The sequence below is a fragment of the Lepidochelys kempii genome, chromosome 7, assembly GCF_965140265.1.
Source record: "Lepidochelys kempii isolate rLepKem1 chromosome 7, rLepKem1.hap2, whole genome shotgun sequence".
NCBI classification, from domain to species: domain Eukaryota; kingdom Metazoa; phylum Chordata; order Testudines; family Cheloniidae; genus Lepidochelys; species Lepidochelys kempii.
The window spans coordinates 31,811,917-31,830,863 of record NC_133262.1 but is presented as its reverse complement, the minus strand read 5'-3'; the positions used below and the strand labels follow the sequence as shown (position 1 = coordinate 31,830,863).

At 45.7% G+C, this 18,947-nt stretch overlaps 2 protein-coding genes and 1 long non-coding RNA gene across 7 annotated transcripts in view; 1 reads left to right on the top strand and 2 right to left on the bottom strand.

Moving 5' to 3' along the window:
* CHRM1 (cholinergic receptor muscarinic 1) overlaps nucleotides 1-17,254 on the bottom strand; it is a 54,360-nt gene extending 37,106 nt beyond the window's left edge. Inside the window, exon 1 of one of the 2 annotated variants that reach the window (XM_073351846.1) lies at nucleotides 14,996-17,254. The gene's annotated coding sequence lies outside the window, so the exon portion shown is untranslated. Of the gene's footprint in view, nucleotides 1-8,101; nucleotides 8,698-14,995 lie in introns of those variants that run through there. The other variant, XM_073351845.1, reaches the window with a different exon arrangement.
* The window catches only part of LOC140914324 (uncharacterized), a 72,058-nt gene that overhangs the window by 44,548 nt on the left and 8,563 nt on the right, over nucleotides 1-18,947 (top strand). The gene's annotated exons all lie outside the window — the stretch shown is intronic.
* Nucleotides 17,254-18,947, bottom strand: part of LOC140914319 (solute carrier family 22 member 6-A-like) — a 26,793-nt gene continuing 25,099 nt past the window's right edge. For 3 of the 4 annotated variants that reach the window (XM_073351838.1, XM_073351839.1, XM_073351836.1), the window contains one exon: nucleotides 17,254-18,884. In XM_073351838.1, the coding sequence (XP_073207939.1) occupies nucleotides 18,797-18,884 (88 nt within the window). In that variant the 3' untranslated portion in view covers nucleotides 17,254-18,796. The remainder of the gene's footprint in view (nucleotides 18,885-18,947) is intronic. The other variant, XM_073351837.1, reaches the window with a different exon arrangement.

Here is an 18,947-nt window from a genome sequence, read left to right as displayed (position 1 = left end):
TAAACTTTTAGGCCCAAAGCTCCACCCCTTAAAGGGATTTAGGTGCCCAAATCTGGGCTGGAGTGAGGTGCCTAGCTCTGCTTGGGATTCACAGCCGTGAAGGCTCTCCTGGAGTGAGGAGCCTAAGCCCTTTCTCAGAGAAAAGGGACAGCAGTAGCCTTCCCTCCCCTTTCAACCCAGGGTTTAGAGCACTCAGCTAGGATGTGGGACTGGGGTTCTAAACCCTGCTCTGCCTGATGTGGAGCAAGAACTTGAACCCCATCTCCCAGGCGAGTGCCCTGACCACTGGGCTGAGTCTCCATTTCTCCTGGTGAAGCTGTTCCACTTTGTGTTAAATAGTCAATGGCGCAGGGACTTGAACTTGGGCCTCCCACATCTTCGTGGAGTGCCGTAATCCCCTAGCTTTAGAGTCAATTTCTCTCACCTTGTGGCTCAATGACTATTTGACGGCCAGTACCTTAGCTCAATAGCTTAGCCTTGGGTCCCTCTTTCTATTGCTTTTCACACTTCAGTGCCTCCTCGGTCAGCTGAATGGGCAATCCATGGCACCTGCTTCTTATCAGGGCCTGCCCTGGAGCCAGCAGCACAAACTGAATGTCAGGGAAGGCTGTAATATATAAAAAGTCTAATAAACCGAGGAATCTGAAGTAGGGATGGGGGTGGGGGAAGAATACTGCCTCTGGGTATACAGTTGGTGAGAGCATTACTAGAATACGAGGCCTGATTCACCGTTAAAGTGAACTTTTGCAGCAGTACAAACTGGGTATGGAACATTTCTGATCTTTCCTAAGTATGATGTGATTTCTCCCCCACACCCACTCTCATCCTAACATAAGCTTTATCTATGAGGAAGGATGGTGCAATGGTTAACGCCCTACCGCAGGCCCCTGAGCGTTCTCTGTTCAATTCCTGCCTGTGCCTGAGACTGGCTGTGTGACAGTGGGTAATTCACTTAATCTCTCTGGGAAATGGGGCCTGTTATAATATAATCCAGTGTAATGCTTCTGCAATTTAATTGCAGTTTTTACAAGTACCTCAGTAAATACGATTGCCGTTGCTAATGTTTCTAAGTCAAGTGATGATTCATTTACACATGAACAAATTTTGTTCTCACATTGGTGTAAATCTGGAGTGACTGCACTGTATTCAGTCGAGTTAAGGCCAGATTCTAGACTCATGTCTGTGTAAATCTGGAATGATGGCACTGAATTCAGTGGAGTTGTGGGCAGATTCTGGTCTAATGTTGGTGTAAATGTGGAGTGGCTGCACTGAATTCAGTGGAGTTGCTCCAGATTTAGCTTGGAGTAGCTGAGATCTGAATCTTGCCCTGTGCTGGAGTTTTATCCAGCCCCAATAGCTTGCACACCTATATGCTGACATCATCTGGATTTAAGTGGAGGGTAGTTTGCTTTGGCTTCTATCTTGCAAGGTGCCTGATGCCCTCAACCCCTCATTTCTGCTGATCTCAGTGATGCGATTGCAACGTGGGCAGAAAGCTGCAGCCAGAAGGTCCAAATTTAGCAACCTCCCAGTGTGCTAAATTCTAGCTCTAGCTCCCTTGGCTAGTCTGGGCTGTTAGTTATTAAGCATCTCAGCTTTGGCGTATTCATGCCCCCATGAGAGGCCATTATGGGTATATTTTTAGGTCAAGATTTAAGGTGGTTGTTCCTTTAGAAAAACACAACTTGGCACTGTTTTTATGTTTAACTCCTTGATAGCCAACAGTCATGAGGCCAAGAATTCCCCTAGGCCCTGTCAACACACAAATGTCGTATTGATATAACTAAATCTGGTAGGGGAGTGAGTTCTTACCCATATAATGATTGTACCTATAACACTGCGCTTCTGCGTGGGTCACTGTCAGAGGGAATCAAACCTACACTCTCTGGTTCTTAACAGCATGAGCATCCACTGCCTGACAGACCCAGGTGCGTTCGCTATGGCTGCAGCACACTCATTGACTGCTATCTGTGGCGCCCCACCGAGCAGACCTCCTCTGTGCGTACAATGATACAGGTATAAAGGTGTCTACTTCTCAAAGCAGGTCAGCATCATTATCTCCTTTTTACAGATGGGGAAACTGAGGCACAGAGCCTGGCAAGTGACTTGCCTAACTAAGTTCCCCTAGCAGGCCAGTGGCATAGGCAGGAACTGAATCCAGGTCTCCTCAGTTCAAGTCTAGTGTCCTATCCACACACTCTCCTACTGTAGATGTATATTTATTTTGCTATAACTGTCCATACTTTGCAGTTTTATACAACGTTTGCTATCTAGGTAGAGTGAAAGCGGTACAGCTCTAGTGTGCAGACAAAGCTGTAGGCTGTTACCAATAGTGACACTTATTGGGAACTCACAGCCGCTGTAAAGCGGTGTAGCTCACCTGGCTTCAACAGTGCTGATTTATAACAGCTGAGTATCTGGCCCCTTTAATCTCAGGGAAGGTGGGTCAGTGTCACTGGCCCAAATTTTGCAGGGAGGTAAACTGAGGCACAGTGAGACTAAGGCCAGAATTGGATTCCTTTAGGCACCAGACTGGTTGCTTAGCTCTTGGGAGAACCATACAAGTCATACAATAGAAGTTGAAAATCTGGGCCCTTGTACTGGAAAACCTACACCTAGGTAATTTGCCCAAGATCAGTAGCAAAGCCAGGTCTCTGATTGTGTAGCTAGTGCCTGAATCACACTTCCTCCCAAACGAAGAGGAGCCTCTTTGCACAAGCTGATTAGGTTCCCTGGAGCGCTGCTCAGGTCGTGCTTGCAGCCAGTGCACTGGGCTTCACACCCCAGTTAGTTGCAGTGGGTTTGGCTGGACATCAGAGCCCACTTTAAAAGGGGTTTAAAGTGCAGAAAGGGGACAGGGCCCCCTGTTCTTGACGAGTTTGCCTAATACAAAGGAGTCCTGAGCGTTCTAGGCTGACACATAATCTGACTGATTAGCCAAGCCTTTACTTGCTGGGAAGGTCAAAACTTTTCCACAGGATTTGCTGTGGTTCTTTAAAATCAGCCTGTTTAGTGTCACCGGCTGCTAATAGCCAGTGATTTCTGCCCCCCTTGTGCACTGAGGCACCTTGGTCCCGAGCCTCAAAGGTATTTAGGTGCCTAACTCATTGATTTCAATGGGAGTTAGGCACCTAAATTGCTTTGAGGATCTTGGCCATAAATACTACAGTCAGGGATGTTGTTGTTAATACCATGACAGGGCTCTGAGATCATGGCCCTAGGGGTCATGGTGCTGGGCACTGCACAGATACATGGTCCTTGGGGGTTTCACACCTCAAAGGGTTTATAATCTCAGTAGAAGTACTTTCATTACCTAATAATACCTCCTTCTTGTCATCCGTGAATCTCAAAGCACTTTACGCAGGAGGACATTATGGTCATCACCCCCATTTTACAGATGGGGAAACTGAGGAACAGAGGGGGCCCAAGGTCACCTAACAGGCCAATGGCAGAACAAGGAATAGAACCCAGGTTTCCTCAGTCCCAGTTCCGTGCTCTGTACCCTGGACCACAATGCCTCACTCCACCCAAAACCACTTTACAAGCAGGGAAACTAAGGCATGGAGCGATCAAGTGACTTGCCTAGTGCCACACATGGAGTCTCTGGCAGAACCAGGAATTGAATCTGTCTCTTGAGACATAGTCTAGTGCCTCAGTCACAAGCCCATTCTCCCTCCATGGGGAAATGAGCTGCCGCTTTTGTTTTTGTTTTTTAATGACCCCCCCCCCCCCAATGTTCTACACAACTGGCTGGAGTCTTTTGGTCAGATTCTGATCTTATTTACACTGGTGTAAATCTAGAGAGAGGTTCAATTCAACTCAATTAAATTAGTCCAGGTTTTACTGAGATGTAAGTGATGTCAGCCACATACTGCTTACATTAAGACTGAGTTCCAGTCACCTTTGTAGCAGACAGATGGTCATATGCTGGAGGGAACTGAGAGAAAAAGCCATAGACAGTGTTGAAACAGAGCAGTGTGGCCTTGTGCATACATTACTACAGTAGGTCTTAGGGGACCTGGATTCAGTTCCTGGCTCTATCACTGGTCTGACTTTCGGCAAGTCACTTCCCTCCCTTTGCCTCAATTTCTCCATCTGTAAAATGGGGAAAATGCTACTGCCCTCCTTCGGAAAGTGCATTAAGACCTGAAGATGAAAAGAGCTAGGTGGTGGTGTTAAATCATTGGAGGGACTGACTTTCAGAAAAAGGTTCAGAAAACTAAACATGTCCAGCTGGGCTTAGAGCTCACTAAGGGTGCAAAGGGATCAGAGGAAGGATGGCCCCAGGGGTTAGTGTTGGCTGCCAGAGATGTGGTTTTGATTCCTTACTCTGATAGTAGTGATTCTGGACAACTTACTAGACCCAGAACATCAAAAGTGATAGATTTAAATTTTTGAGTTAGGTGCCTAAATACCTTTGAGCATCTGGGCCTTAGCCTTTCTGTGCCTCAGTTTCCCCATCTATCAAATGGGGCTAATATTACTGCACAGAAGTGCTGTGAGTCTAAATACATTGAAGATTATAAGGCACTCAGATATTATGCAGTTGTACCTTGTCTAGGAAGCTACTGACTAATATCTAAATTAAGACAGGATGGACACTTAGAACTGGGTTCTAATCCTGCCTCTGCTATTGATGTACTGGGTGAATCACTTCTCCTCTGACCAGTTAGACTGCTTGCTTACAAAGGTGGTTTCTTACAGCTGTTTGTACAGTGGAGACTGGGATAATGATAGTGGTTTTGAGGATGATAAAATGAAGAGGAAAGCTATTTAGTCTGGTGTTTTGGTGTGAGACCCTCATTAGCATTTGCCTTCAGCACCTGCACCCCAGTTCAAAAATCTCTTGTCACCTGCATACCCCAAAACATATGAGTTGTCATAACCATACAGCTAAGGGAAGCATAAAATCCCTCCTTTATCTCTAAGGGGTTAAGAAGCTCAAATAACCTGGTTGGCACCTGACCAAAAGGACCAATAAGCGAAGAAGATACTTTCAGATCTGTGGGGGAAGGTTTTGTTTGTGTTCTCTTTGTTGTGCTCACTCGGGACAGAGAGAGGGACCAGGCAGGAAAAAAACCTCTCCTAAAACCCTACCTGAAATAAGCATCTAAGATTATAAAACTTGTAAGTAAAGCAAGGAAATGCATTAGATTATCTTTTGTTTTAGCTTGTGAATTTTCCCTATACTAAGAGGGAGGCTTATTCCTGTTTTTTGTAACTTTGAAGTTTTGCCTAGAGGGGAATCCTCTGTGTTAAATCTTATTACACTGTAAAATTACCTTCCATCCTGACTTTACAGAGGTGCTTCTTTTACTTTTTTCTTTATAATAAAATTCTGCTTTTAAGAACCTAATTGGTTTTTAGTGTCCTAAAAACCCAAGGGTCTGGTCTGTGCTCACCTTGTTTACCTATTTGGTTGGTATATTATTCTCAAGCCTCCCAAGAAAGGGGGTGAAGGGACTTGGGGGGTTATTTTGGGGAAACAGGAACTCCAAGTGGTCCTTTTCCTGAATCTTTGTCTAACTCACTTGGTGGTGGCAGCAATACCATCCAAGGACAAGGAAGAATTTGTGCTTTGGGGAAGTTTTTAACCTAAGCTGGTAGAAATAAGCTTAGGGGGATCTTTCATGCGGGTCCCCACATCTGTACCCCAGAGTTCAGAGTGGGGAGGGAATCCTGACATGGTGGAGGTGCTGGGGATCATTTTGAACCAGAAACACAGACCTCAGGATTTTAAAAACATTTTTTTCTTGTGGCTGATTGAAAACCAGGGAGGTGGTTTGTTTTTTTTTAAAGGACACCTTTTTTTTTTTTTTTTAAAGTTGAGAGCAGCTGGAGTTTTTTTTCTTTGCATGGAGGCAGAGGAGTTAAGTTACAGCAAGGGAATTCACAAGCTGGGTTTTTCTTTCTTTCTTTCTAACTCTTGGGTTAGGCTAGGCTAGGCTTAGCACAGGAAGGCTAGGATGATGGAAAGTGAGGTCCAAAAGAAACTAGAATTAGCTAGATTGGAAGCTTGAGAGACAGAAAAAACATGAAAGACAGATGGCCTTAAAGTGCCTGGAGTTGGAAATGGAGGAGAGGAAACAGGGAAAACGCTTGGAGACAGAAGTGGAGACGAAACGCTTTGAGGCAGAGGCGAAACGCTTGGATATGGAGTTAGAGCTGAAACGATTAGATCTGGAAAGGGCTAAGCTGGGTCTACCAGATAACCCTAACAATCCTTCTCCAGGTACCGCTCCCCATTCCAAAAAATTCCCCACCTGTGAGGTAGGCAACGATACAGAGGCCTTCTTAGAAAATTTTGAAAGGGCTTGCCTTGGATACAGCATCGCTACAGACCAGTATATGGTGGAGCTGAGGCCGCAGCTCAGTGGACCCTTAGCAGAGGTGGCAGCTGAAATGCCTAAGGAACACATGAACAGCTACGAACATTTTTTAAAAAAAGGCCAGAATTAGAATGAGGCTAATGCCCGAGCATGCCCATCGGCAGTTCAGAGCCCTCAGATGGAAACCAGACGTGGCATTTTCCCGACACGCCTACCACATCGTCAAAAATTGGGATGCCTGGATATTAGGAGCAAGCGTTAAATCACTGGAAGATCTGTCTCTCCTCATGCAAATGGAGCAATTCTTAGAGGGTATTCCTGAGGAAATAGAAAGGTACATCCTAGATGGGAAGCCCAAAACTGTAATCGAGGCGGGGCAGATCGGAACCAAATGAGTGGAGGTGACGGAAAAGAAGAAAGCTACTAGTAGTTGGAGTGGATATCAGAAGGGGCAACCCGAGAAAACACCCTACCAATGGGGGCAGAGCAAGGCCCCACCTACACCCCAAGGAAAATCCTAAACACCTTATCGTCCCACCACACCATTCTCCAGCAACCCACCTCGCCCCAGGGACCAGTCAGCTGGGTGATGTTTTAAATGTAATGAGCTGGGGCATGTAAAGGCCAACTGCCCCAAGAACCCCAACAGACTGCAGTTCATTATACCAGAATCACACCAAAGGTTTCCAGGCCCAGATACCTTCCAGATACCCTCAGAGCGAAGGGAAACGGTGAGTGTAGGCGGGAAGAAGGTTATCGCGTGGAGGGACACTGGAGCACAGGTGTCAGCTATCCACCAATCCTTAGTGGACCCCAAATTCATCAACCCAGAGGCCCAAGTGACGATTCAAACCTTCATGTCCAACTCTTTAAACTTGCCTACAGCCAAATTGCCTGTCCAGTACAAGGGCTGGTCAGGAATGTGGACTTTTGCAGTCTGTGATGATTATCCCATTCCCATGCTGCTGGGGGAAGACTTGGCCAACCATGTGAAGCTAGCCCAGAGGGTGGGAATGGTCACCCGCAACCAGGCTAAGCGAGCTGTCACACCTGTCCCTGTCCCTGGGCCTTCCACCAGGGCCCCGTCTGTGTTACCAGAGACCCAAACTGAGGTGGTAGAACCAGATCCCCTGCCAACGACTGCAACAGCCGTAGTGGATCCAGTCACAGAGACCCAACCAGAACCAGTCCCAGAACCGGAATGGGCAGAGCAGCCAGCACTGAGTCTAGCGCTTGCAACCCCGTCTACAACTCCAATGCCAGAGGGCACCACCAAGCCTGTCCTGGCAGCAGCAGATAAACCGACACAAGAGGCTCAGCCGAAGCCTGAAATACCCCATAGTGCACCAGCAAAGAACGGTTCACAGTCAACAGAACCAGCCCCATCACCTGCATCGCTTCCCGAGGGACCAAGCCCAGGTCCACAAACCCATGAGGAACTGATGTCTCCAGCATCAAGGGAACAGTTCCAGGCTGAGCAGGAAGCAGATGAAAGCCTCCAGGGAGCTTGGATGGCGGCATGGAGCAACCCACCGCCTCTCAGCTATTCTAATCGATCCTGGTTTGTTGTAGAGAGAGGACTTTTATACAAGGAAACTCTTTCTGGTGGGCACCAGGAAGATTGGTATCCTCGGAGACAGTTCGTAGTTCCAACTAAGTACCCGGTAAAGCTCTTGAGCTTAGCCCATGATCATCCTAATGGCCATGCTGGGGAAGACCATTTGGGGAAGTCCTTCCACTGGGAGGGAACGGGCAAGGACATTCCTACTTACGTCCGGTGTTGTGAGGTGTGCAAAACAGTGGGAAAACCCCAAGACCAGGTCAAAGCCCCTCTCCAGCCTTCCCATCATTGGGGTTCCATTTCAGCGAGTAGCTGTGGATATTCTGGGTCCTTTCCTGAAAAAGACACCCAGAGGAAAGCAGTACATACTGACTTTCATGGATTTTGCCACCCGATGGCCAGAAGCAGTAGCTCTAAGCAACACCAGGGCTAAAAGTGTGTGCCAGACATTAACAGACATTTTTGCCAGGGTAGGTTTGCTCTCTGACATCTTTACGGATTCGGGAACTAATTTCTTGGCAGGGACCATGAAAAGCCTTTGGGAAGCTCATGGGGTGAACCACTTGGTGCAATCCCTTATCACCATCAAACAAATGGCCTGGTGGAGAAGTTTAATGGGACTTTGGGGGCCATGATATGTAAATTTGTAAATGAGCACTCCAATGATTGGGGCCTAGTGTTACAGCAGTTGCTCTTTGATTACAGGGCTGTACCACATCCCAGTTTAGGGTTTTCACCATTTGCACTTGTGTGTGGCTGCGAGGTTAAGGTGCCATTACAGTTGGTGAAGCAGAAATAGGAGGGGCTTACACCTTCTCCAGGAACTAACATTCTGGACTTTGTAAACAACCTGCAAAACACCCTCTGAGACTTTTTAGCCCTAGCTAGTGAAAACCTAAAAGATGCTCAGGAAGAGCAAAAGGCCTGGTATGATAAACATGCCAGAGAGCGTTCCTTCAAAGTAGGGGACCAGGTCATGGTCTTGAAGGCGCTCCAGGTCCATAAGATGGAAGCGTCATGGGACGGGCCATTTACGGTTCAAGAGCACCTGGGAGCTGTTAACTACCTCATAGCATCCCCCACCTCAAACCTAAAGCCTAAAGTGTACCATGTTAATTCTCTAAAGCCCTTTTATTCCAGAGAATTAAAGATTTGTCAGTTTACAGCCCAGGGAGGAGATGACACTTAGTGCCCTGAAGGTGTCTACTACGAAGGAAAAAGTGACAGTGACGTGGAAGAGGTGAACCTCTCAATGATCCTTGGACGTATGCAGCGCCAGCAGATCAAGGAGCTGTGCACTGGCTTTGCGCTGATGTTCTCAGCCACCCGAGGATGGACCGAATGGGCATACCATCCATTGACACAGATAATGCTCACCCAATTAGAGCCCAACCGTACCAGGTGTCTCCTCAAGCCAAAACTGCTATAGAATGGGAGATCCAGGGCATGATACAGAGGGAGGTAATCCACCCCTCTAACAGTGCGTGGGCATCTCCAGTGGTTCTGCTTCCCAAACCAGATGGCGAAATATGCTTTTGCGTGGACTACCGTAAGCTAGATGCTGTAACTTGCCCAGACAACTATCCAATGCCACGCACAGATGAACTATTGGAGAAACTGGGATGTGCCCAGTTCATCTCTACCTTAGACTTAACCAAGGGGTACTGGCAAGTACTGCTAGATGAATCCACCAAGGAAAGGTCAGCCTTCACCACCTATGTCGGGCTGTATGAATGTAATGTGCTCTCTTTCAGGCTGCAAAATGCACCCACCACCTTCCAGAAACTTGTAGATAGTCTCCTTGTGGGATTGGGAGAATCTGCAGTCGCCTACTTTGACGATGTGGCCATATGTTCTGATTCTTGGGCAGAACACCTGGAGCATCTACAAAAAGTCTTCGAGCGCATAAGGGAGGCAGGACTAACTGTTAAGGCTAAAAAGTGTCAAATAGGCCTAAATAGAGTGACTTACCTCGGACATCAGGTGGGTCAAGGAACTATCAACACCCTACAGGCCAAAGTGAATGCTTTCCAAAAGTGGCCTGTTCCAAAGTCAAAGAAACAGGTCCAATCCTTAGCCTTGGCCGGATATTACAGGAGATTTGTACTGCACTACAGCCAAATCGCCGCCCCACTGACAGACCTAACCAAAAAGAAACAGCCAACTGCAGTTCAGTGGACTGAAGAGTGTCAGAAGGCCTTTAACCAGCTTAAAGCAACACTCATGTCTGACCCTGTGCTAAGGGCCCCAGACTTTGACAAACCTTTCCTAGTAACCACAGATGCGTCCGAGCATGGTGTGGGAGCAGTTTTACTGCAGGAAGGACTGGATCAAGAATTCCATCCTGTCATGTTTCTCAGCAAAAAACTGTCTGAGAGGGAAAGCCACTGGTCAATCACCAAAAAGGAATGTTATGCCATTGTGTATGCTCTGGAAAAGCTACGCCCATTCGTTTGGGGATGGAGTTTCCACCTGCAAACCGACCATGCTGCGCTGAAGTGGCTTCATACCGTCAAGAACAATAATAAAAAACTTCTTTGGTGGAGTTTAGCTCTACAAGATTTTGATTTTGAAATACAACACATTTCAGGAGCTTCTAACAAAGTGGCTGATGCACTCTCCCGTGAAAATGTCCCAGAATCAACTGGTTAAAATTGTCCTTGAAATGTGGGAAATATTGTTAGTTTGTATATAATCAGCAGTATCTCTAACGGTGCATGTGTCTTATTAACGCTGTTTTATCCTAGAGCTCCAGGAAGAAATCACAGCCAGTGTGGAGCAGGCTGTCCAGCACCATCTGTGATTTGGGGGGCATGTCATAACCGTACAGCTAAGGGTAGCATAAAATCCCTCCTTTATCTCTAAGGGGTTAAGAAGCTCAAATAACCTGGTTGGCACCTGACCAAAAGGACCAATAAGCGAAGAAGATACTTTCAAATCTGTGGGGGAAGGTTTTGTTTGTGCTCTCTTTGTTGTGCTTGCTTGGGACAGAGAGAGGGACCAGGCAGGAAAAAAACCTCTCCTAAAACCCTACCTGAAATAAGCATCTAAGATTATAAAACTTGTAAGTAAAGCAAGGAAATGCGTTAGATTATCTTTTGTTTTAGCTTGTGAATTTTCCCTATGCTAAGAGGGAGGCTTATTCCTGTTTTTTGTAACTTTGAAGTTTTGCCTAGAGGGGAATCCTCTGTGTTAAATCTTATTACCCTGTAAAATTACCTTCCATCCTGACTTTACAGAGGTGCTTCTTTTACTTTTTTCTTTATAATAAAATTCTGCTTTTAAGAACCTAATTGGTTTTTAGTGTCCTAAAAACTCAAGGGTCTGGTCTGTGCTCACCTTGTTTACCTATTTGGTTGGTATATTATTCTCAAGCCTCCCCAAGAAAGGGGGTGAAGGGACTTGGGGGGATATTTTGGGGAAACAGGAACTCCAAGTGGTCCTTTTCCTGAATCTTTGTCTAACTCACTTGGTGGTGGCAGCAATACCGTCCAAGGACAAGGAAGAATTTGTGCTTTGGGGAAGTTTTTAACCTAAGCTGGTAGAAATAAGCTTAGGGGGATCTTTCATGCGGGTCCCCACATCTGTACCCCAGAGTTCAGAGTGGGGAGGGAACCCTGACATAGTAATCCCAGCCTTGTTCAGAAAAGTACTTATATCCCATTGAACTCTCTGGGACTTTACTGCTTTGCTCAAGAGAGAGAAGGTTAAACAAGTGTTGTGCCCAATCAGGGCCCAGTTTAAATTTTGCTGGCCCCACACTCGCACAGGAAACCTAACCCAGGGGTTGCTGTGCATGTGGCCTTTGGCTTCTCTGGGCATCCAGTTTTGCAGGGTGGGGCGAAAACCCCATTTTATCCCCTTTGCCCAATGGGCAGCTGGCTGGAAAGACTGCAAATTGTCCTAATCCCTGAACAGGAAATGATTTAGCCCTATATTAGTACGTGCTGGGGACAATAAAAGCCAATAAAAATGAATGGAGGATTCTAGGGTCAGTAATAGGAAAGAGAGTCTCAACACTACATCTGGCTGGCTGTCCATCCCCATACCTGCTCATCTGTCTCTCTGTCCACATACACACTCATTTATCTTTTTCTCCATACACATCCCTCTGTCTGTCTTTCTGTTCCCATAGACCCCCTTATCTGTCTATCCATCCCCCTATTTCTCCTTTGTCTATCTATCATGCTCTTAGATAGGTGCCCTCAAGCCCCAAATCCTTCCTTTGTTTTTTCTTTTCCCACCTCCCAATGCTGCGAATTTGATCCTTTCATAAACTGTTATGAAAAGTGGCAGCTTTCTCTCCTATCCCTCCACCCCCCTGCCCCAGCCGTCGTATCCTGCTGTTTCACAGCAGTGGATTATATACAGCTGTTTTCAGACCGTTTTCCATTAGTAATATTTGTAACACTGGATTTGTCTGGCTAAGTGCCTTAAAAGATTATTCGTCAAGAGCTTGCAATTTTAGGGCTTTCAAAGCAAACATTTCCATAAGTGAAAAAGATTTGCAAGCAACAGGTTAATACATCAAAAGGGACGACTTTATAGCACCTTAATATATCCCAGTCTCTTGGGATTTATTTGCTTGTCCTTTACAGGCAAATTATTTTCTATAGTCTTTCTTGACCTGGAAGTATTAGGAGTAGATTTTTGAGTAGACAGTATTGTTTTTTTAAATATAATGTATTAATCTGTATATTAAAGACCCACCCCACCCAACTGAGAGCAGGTGGAGGGGGGGAGGCCCATTGTGTTGAGCACTGCACAAGCACAATAAAAGATGGTGTCATACTTGAAGAGTGAACTCTGAAGAGATAAGACAGACAAAGGAAGGATGTCAATAATAACGGACGTTCACTGTCGAGCATTGTAGATTTGACCTAACTGAACTTTAGAATAAAGCCTTTAAATATGTTTAGCATTTAAAAAGCATTAACGTACTTCGTTCACCCCCGCCCTGTCTCATTGGGGTTAATTTATTAGCTCTTGTAAGATCTATTAGAATCATCTTTTGTTTTTTCTTCCATATGATTTAGGTTCATTATATGCTACAATTATTTTACCTCTCTCTGCCTTTGTGGCTGGTTTGCTATTGCTTTTTTCTTGTGCTAAGTAACTAGCCATAGGCTCTATTTTTCAGGAGTTGTTTCTGATAGAATGTGAAAGAGCCAGAGCCAAATTTTGCTCTTCCTTACCCCAACTAACTCCCAGGGCTTCAGTAACGTTATTCTAGGTGTTGAGCAAAATTTTGCCAGATCAGTCAAGAAATGGAGGCAGTGTAGTCTAGTGGATAGGGCACTGGACTGGGTATCAGAGGAGCTGGGTTTTAATCCTAGCTCTGTTGCTAAGCTGCTGCATGACTTTAGGCAAGCCCCTTCTGCTCTCTCTGCCTCCGTTTCCCCTTCCACCCTTTGACTATCTTTCTTTATGAGATGGTAAGATCTTTAGGGCAGAGATGGACTCTTACTGTATGTTATCCCCTGTGTCTGGCACAGGGGGCCCCTGATATCGGTTGGGGTCTGTGTAGTGCCTAGCACAATTGGGGACCCTGATTTCAGTCAGGGTCTGTGCAGCGCCTGGCACAACTGGAGTCCGATCTTGGTTGGAGTCCATGCAGGATTTGGCAGAGTGGGGAATCTCAGCTGAGGACTCTATAAATTACAGTAATTATAAATAACAACATTTTATGAAACACAAGTTACACTCACTCATATATTTAAAAAACAAGCAGAGGGAAAGAGAAAAATGAGTTTGGGTGTAACTGATGACAGGTGGTTAATGTTACTGCCTGAGAGAAATGGGGAAAACAGACTCTTGCAATTAGCTGTAAAGTTTGCTCTTTAAACTCTACTTGGGCACTGGGTTCTATGTATTTGTCATCTGCAAACATTGGAAGAAAGATGTAAGCCACTTGCAATGAATTTACCTAGATCTACTCCTAGGTGAAGAGCTTTAAAATAGACTAAAGATTTTGGTTTATTTCTTCAACTGTAAAACTTTTAACAAGCTTTATAATGCCTTGTCACAGTACATGAATGTAATGCCTATGTAACTGGGAGGAGAACCCAGAAGTCCCGAGCCCCCGCTCTAATCTAGACTCCCCTCCCCTCTCAGAACTGGGAAAGGAACCCAGAAGTCCTGATTCCCAGTCTGTTGCTGTGACTACTAGAATATATTTCCTCACACCATCCAGAGTTGAAACCAGAAGTCCTGATACCTCACTCTGATCACCTGGACCATACTCCCTTCCAAACCTAGGACAGAATTAAGGAGGCCTGACTCCTAGCTCGCCCCTCCCCCAGCTCTGACCACTACCCACCCAGAGTTGGGAATTGAATCCAGGAGTCCTGACTCCCAGCCCCCTCCTCTAACCATTATATCTGACTCAACTCCCAGAACCAGGAGCTCCAACACCTATCTGTCTATTCAGATGACACTTCTCTGCACAGCAATAATAATTAATGATGTTATCATATACAGATCCAGGTGCTAGTAACATGCATTTTGTCTCACACATGCCGTTCCCTGCTCATTTACTGCTATGTGTTAGAAAGAGGCTTAGACTTTAAATGCGAGATGTCGCATAAATTTCTCATCCAGTCTTAAGCACATTTTTGCCTTGCGATCAAACCGCTGCCTGATGAATTGCGTTCTTATTCCCTGCATCTTTCACTGAAGAAAGCAAGGGCTAGGTCCTCAGCTCTGGTACAAATAGGCTTAACTCCATCAAAATTAATGGAGCAATGCTGATTTCCACCATCAGAGGATCTGACCCTAAAGTCAGAACGTAACCACAGCACTGACAGGGCAAGAATCAGCTGCTGAACCATCCCATGGCAGGCTGCTTTTCTCCAAATATTGCTTGTCCTGGAAAGTTATCCACAAAAATAAAATTGCCCCATCTTTTCTGCCTCCAAGACCTCCCACAAGAGCTAATTTTTCTCCCGCACTCAAGCATCAGCACGCCCTGGTCCTCCATCTCTCTGAGTGGCTTCATTTGCAAGATTGCCTTTTACAGCCCTTTCCTCCTGCACTCAGTAAGTCAAAAGAGGAATGAAAATGTAGCATCTTCCCAATGATTTAAATGCAATAGAGGCTCACTTACGTGGGTTGCGTCCTAACTCGATTCAACTCTTCTGAGAAGCACCAGAACTGGGAACTTAGATCTACCTCTGTGTTTCTGGGCTCTTGTCCTGAGCACTTGCTTTGAACTGGCAAATCTCTCCCAGTGCTTGGTGATTATGGCGTAGTTTGCGAGGGTTAAATTCACGAACTCTTAATAAAGGCATCTCCACCACTCCCTCTGCTGGATATGATGCTCAGAGTTGCCGGCTGTCTTAGAATGTGCCTGGCTGTTTAGAGTTGACAGTTAGTTTATGTATGTAGTTGCCAGTATGAGTGTGATTAGTCATACAGCATAGACTGCATTAGCCTCACTAGTATCTTTGCAAGTGATTGTGAGTTGAAGGGACCATGTGATGAACAGTTATCTGTTTGTGCAGCAGTGTAGGCTGGAGGGTAGAGCACAAGTCAGGAGGACCTGGGTTCTGTTCCTGCATCTGCTGACTGACACTGATCTGCTGTGCGGCCTTGTGTAAGTCATTTGCCTCTGGTTCTCCTTTTGTCTTCTCTATTCAGACTGTAAACTGATTGGGGCAGGAAATGGCTGCACAGTACCCAGTACAATGGTCTCGTGTGGGGCCTCTCAATACTACTGTAGTACCACTACTAATTCACACACCATAATGTGGCCCTGCTTTAGTGCACGGCCCTCTACATCCTACCGTAGTACTACTACTAATGCACACACTATAATGGGCCATGATCTCAGTTAGGGCTTTTGGATACTACCCTAATGCTAATAATAATGCACACACCATAATGAGGGCCTCATCTGGGCTGGGCTCTCTAAGCACTACAGTAATACTACTAATAATGCACACACCATAATCAGACCCCAATCTTGACTGAGGCCTATAGACGCTACCGTAATGCTAATAATAATGCACATTCACCATAATAGCCCCCGGATCTCAGTTAGGGCTTCTGGCCACTACTGTAGGGTTAATAATGCACACATCATGAGGCTCTGATCTAGGCGCTTCTGTAACACAAATAACCTATAGACCAGATCTCAGAGCACTCTAGTTGTGGCCCAGGTAAATTATGTGTTTATTTTTTTCAAATACCTGGTTCATATACTTACAAGGGGTCTGTTCTAGAGGTAAAAAAATAGCATTAGTGTAATAATTTGTAGCACTTTTATAATAATCCCTTTTTTGTAAGGCTTTCAAAGCTCTATTTTATAGGGGGAGAATTTTAGGCCCAGAGAAGGCAAGTGAAACACTAACCAAACTGGGAACAGAACTCCAGAGCTCCCAGGGCTTTACTAGACCACATTGGCCTCTGGCAGTAGAACACAGGAGTCTGATTCCTAGTTGCAGTCCCCTGCTTGATTATTTAGACCACATTCCCTCCCAGAGCAGGGAACAGAACCCAGGCGTCTTGATTCCCCGGCCCAGGCTTTCCTGCCATAAACACGAAGACCACACTCTCCCTCCTAGAGCTTGGGGTAGAACCCCAAAATCCAGACTTTCAGCCCCCCAGTCCAACTACTAGATCCTACTCCCTTTCCAAAGTTGGAAGAAGACCCCAGAAATCCTGACTCCCAGCTCTGCCTACTCTAACCATTAGGTGACAGTCCCTCCCTGAATAACTCTGCAATCCAAACAGAAAGGCCTTTGGAATGTTTATTTGAAGCACTGAAATTTGAAATAATATTCCAATGAAAATGCTTCATGAAATAACAGGGGATAGGTGAGTTTGGCCAGGTTAGGAATCCTCCTTCCTCTCAGTGTTGTTTTAATATAGAACTGCCTGGTGCTTAAAATGGAATGATCTCAGCTCATTTCATTCCACAGCACAGGGAACCATCTATATACAGAATGATATAGGATAAGACATGGTCATCCAGCCCAGATAGCAGAGTGGATGAACTGTCCCCTGAGTGCTTTATAATTTATTGAACTTGGGCCCCAAATGCATCCTCTCTCTTTTTTCCCATTAAACCAAGAGCTATGGATCCAGGTTTGATACAATGCAGAACAACAGAGTTATTTTGCCAGGCCAGGCTCAATATCATACACTGATACTGTCCCAAGGAGTGGAGCAAATGGCCTTTGTTCTACCCACTTAGACTACACCAAAAGAAAAGGAGTACTTGTGGCACCTTAGAGACTAACAAATTTATTAAATTATTTATTAATTTAAGCTTTCGTGAGCTACAGCTCAAATTTATTTGAGCATAAGCTTTCGTGAGCTACAGCTCAAAATGAGCTGTAGCTCACGAAAGCTTATGCTCAAATAAATTTGTTAGTCTCTAAAGTGCCACAAGTACTCCTTTTCTTTTTGCGGATACAGACTAACACGGCTCCTACTCTGAAACCTTAGACTACACAGAGGCCAGAGCTAGAGTCAGGAATAGACCTAGAAGTCCTGATTCCTTGCCCCATCTGCTCTAACCACTAGACCCCCGTATCCCAGAGTTGACAATAGAATCCAGGAATCCTGACTCCTAGAACTCCCCTGTCTAATCCATTAGATCCCACTCCCTTCCCATAACCAGAAATAGTACCCAGGAGTCTTGATTCCCATTCTCAACTGTGCTCTAATCTATTTGCTTCTCAGAGCTGGGAATATGTCCTAGAAGTCCTGACTTCCACTCCCACACTCTGCTAATCATTCAACCTCACTGAGTCAGGACTAGACCTGTAGCTCCATTGGAGTCAATGGGGCCACATCCCCAGCTGATGTAAATCAGCCATAGCTCCACTGGAATCAGTGGAGCATATCCTCAGTTGGTGTAAATCAGTGTCACTCCATTGGCAACAGTAGGGCCAGATTCCCAGCTGGTGTAAATTGGGCAAAGCTTCTTTGGAGTAAAGGGCCAGCTGCCCAGTTGGTATAAAGGGAAGTCATGGACCTGGTATGAAGTCAGTGGAGCTATGCCCATTTACACCAGCCAAGGATATGGTCCAAACTTTCTGTCCCATCTGGGATGGGATCTGTATTGAAGATCATTTTAGGGCTAAAAGAATGAACCCTGCAGCAGATACAGAGCCATGATGGGAGTCCTCCATTGGAGAGGTGGGGATACAGTGGGTAGGAGATGAATGGGTCATCCCAGACCACCTCCTTAACAGGAGTCGGCATTTATTAGGCAGCATGAGTGTTCTGTTTACGCCCCATGGAAACAGACGTGATGGTAATTGAAGTTGTTTTAAACATTTCCTCTGACCCAAGGGCTCCGGTATTCAGGTATGTGGAAAACGGCCATGGGCCTCTCTACAATGGGAGCTGAATGAAACACATTCCATCCACAGCCATTAGATTTTATAGGGTGAGTTTTCCATAAAATACAGCTGTTTATGAGATTTGGGTTGGGAACCAATTTATTGTCTGATGGCAGGAGGTCGAGTGTTAACCAGCTGTGGTGGAAAGGGAGGGAGCCTTCTAACAGTGCTGACCTGTGTGTTTGTTGCGAGTGTGTGTGAACGGGAGTGTGTGAGAACTTCTGTCTGAGTGAATGAGTGTGTATGTGTGAGCATGTGTGTGAGGGTTTGAATGGGACTGGGTGTATGCATGAGTGTGAACATGCATGAGTCAGTGTGCGTGTATATATGAATTCGAGTATCTGACTGTGTACGCAGCTGGGTGTGTGTGACAGAGATACTTCAAAGATTGAGGAATCTGCCATTTATTTGTTGTGACTCCCCTGAAATTTCTCTCTGCTCTGTAGCACTGCATGGACCCAGGCCCTGTGAGTGTACTGCTGTGCACAGAAACATAGGTGACACTTTGAGCAGAGGACTACCTAACTCAAGGGGCCCCCTCTTGTATCACACCATCAGGATTCCTGCAGCATTGCTGGCCCCATTGTCTGCAGAAGAATCTTCTCCTTTTGATCTTCATTCTTTAGGTCTCTAGCCCTTGTCCTTTAAAAAAAAAAAAAGAGAGAGAGAGAGAGACAAATAAATATTGAGCCAGATCCTCAGCTG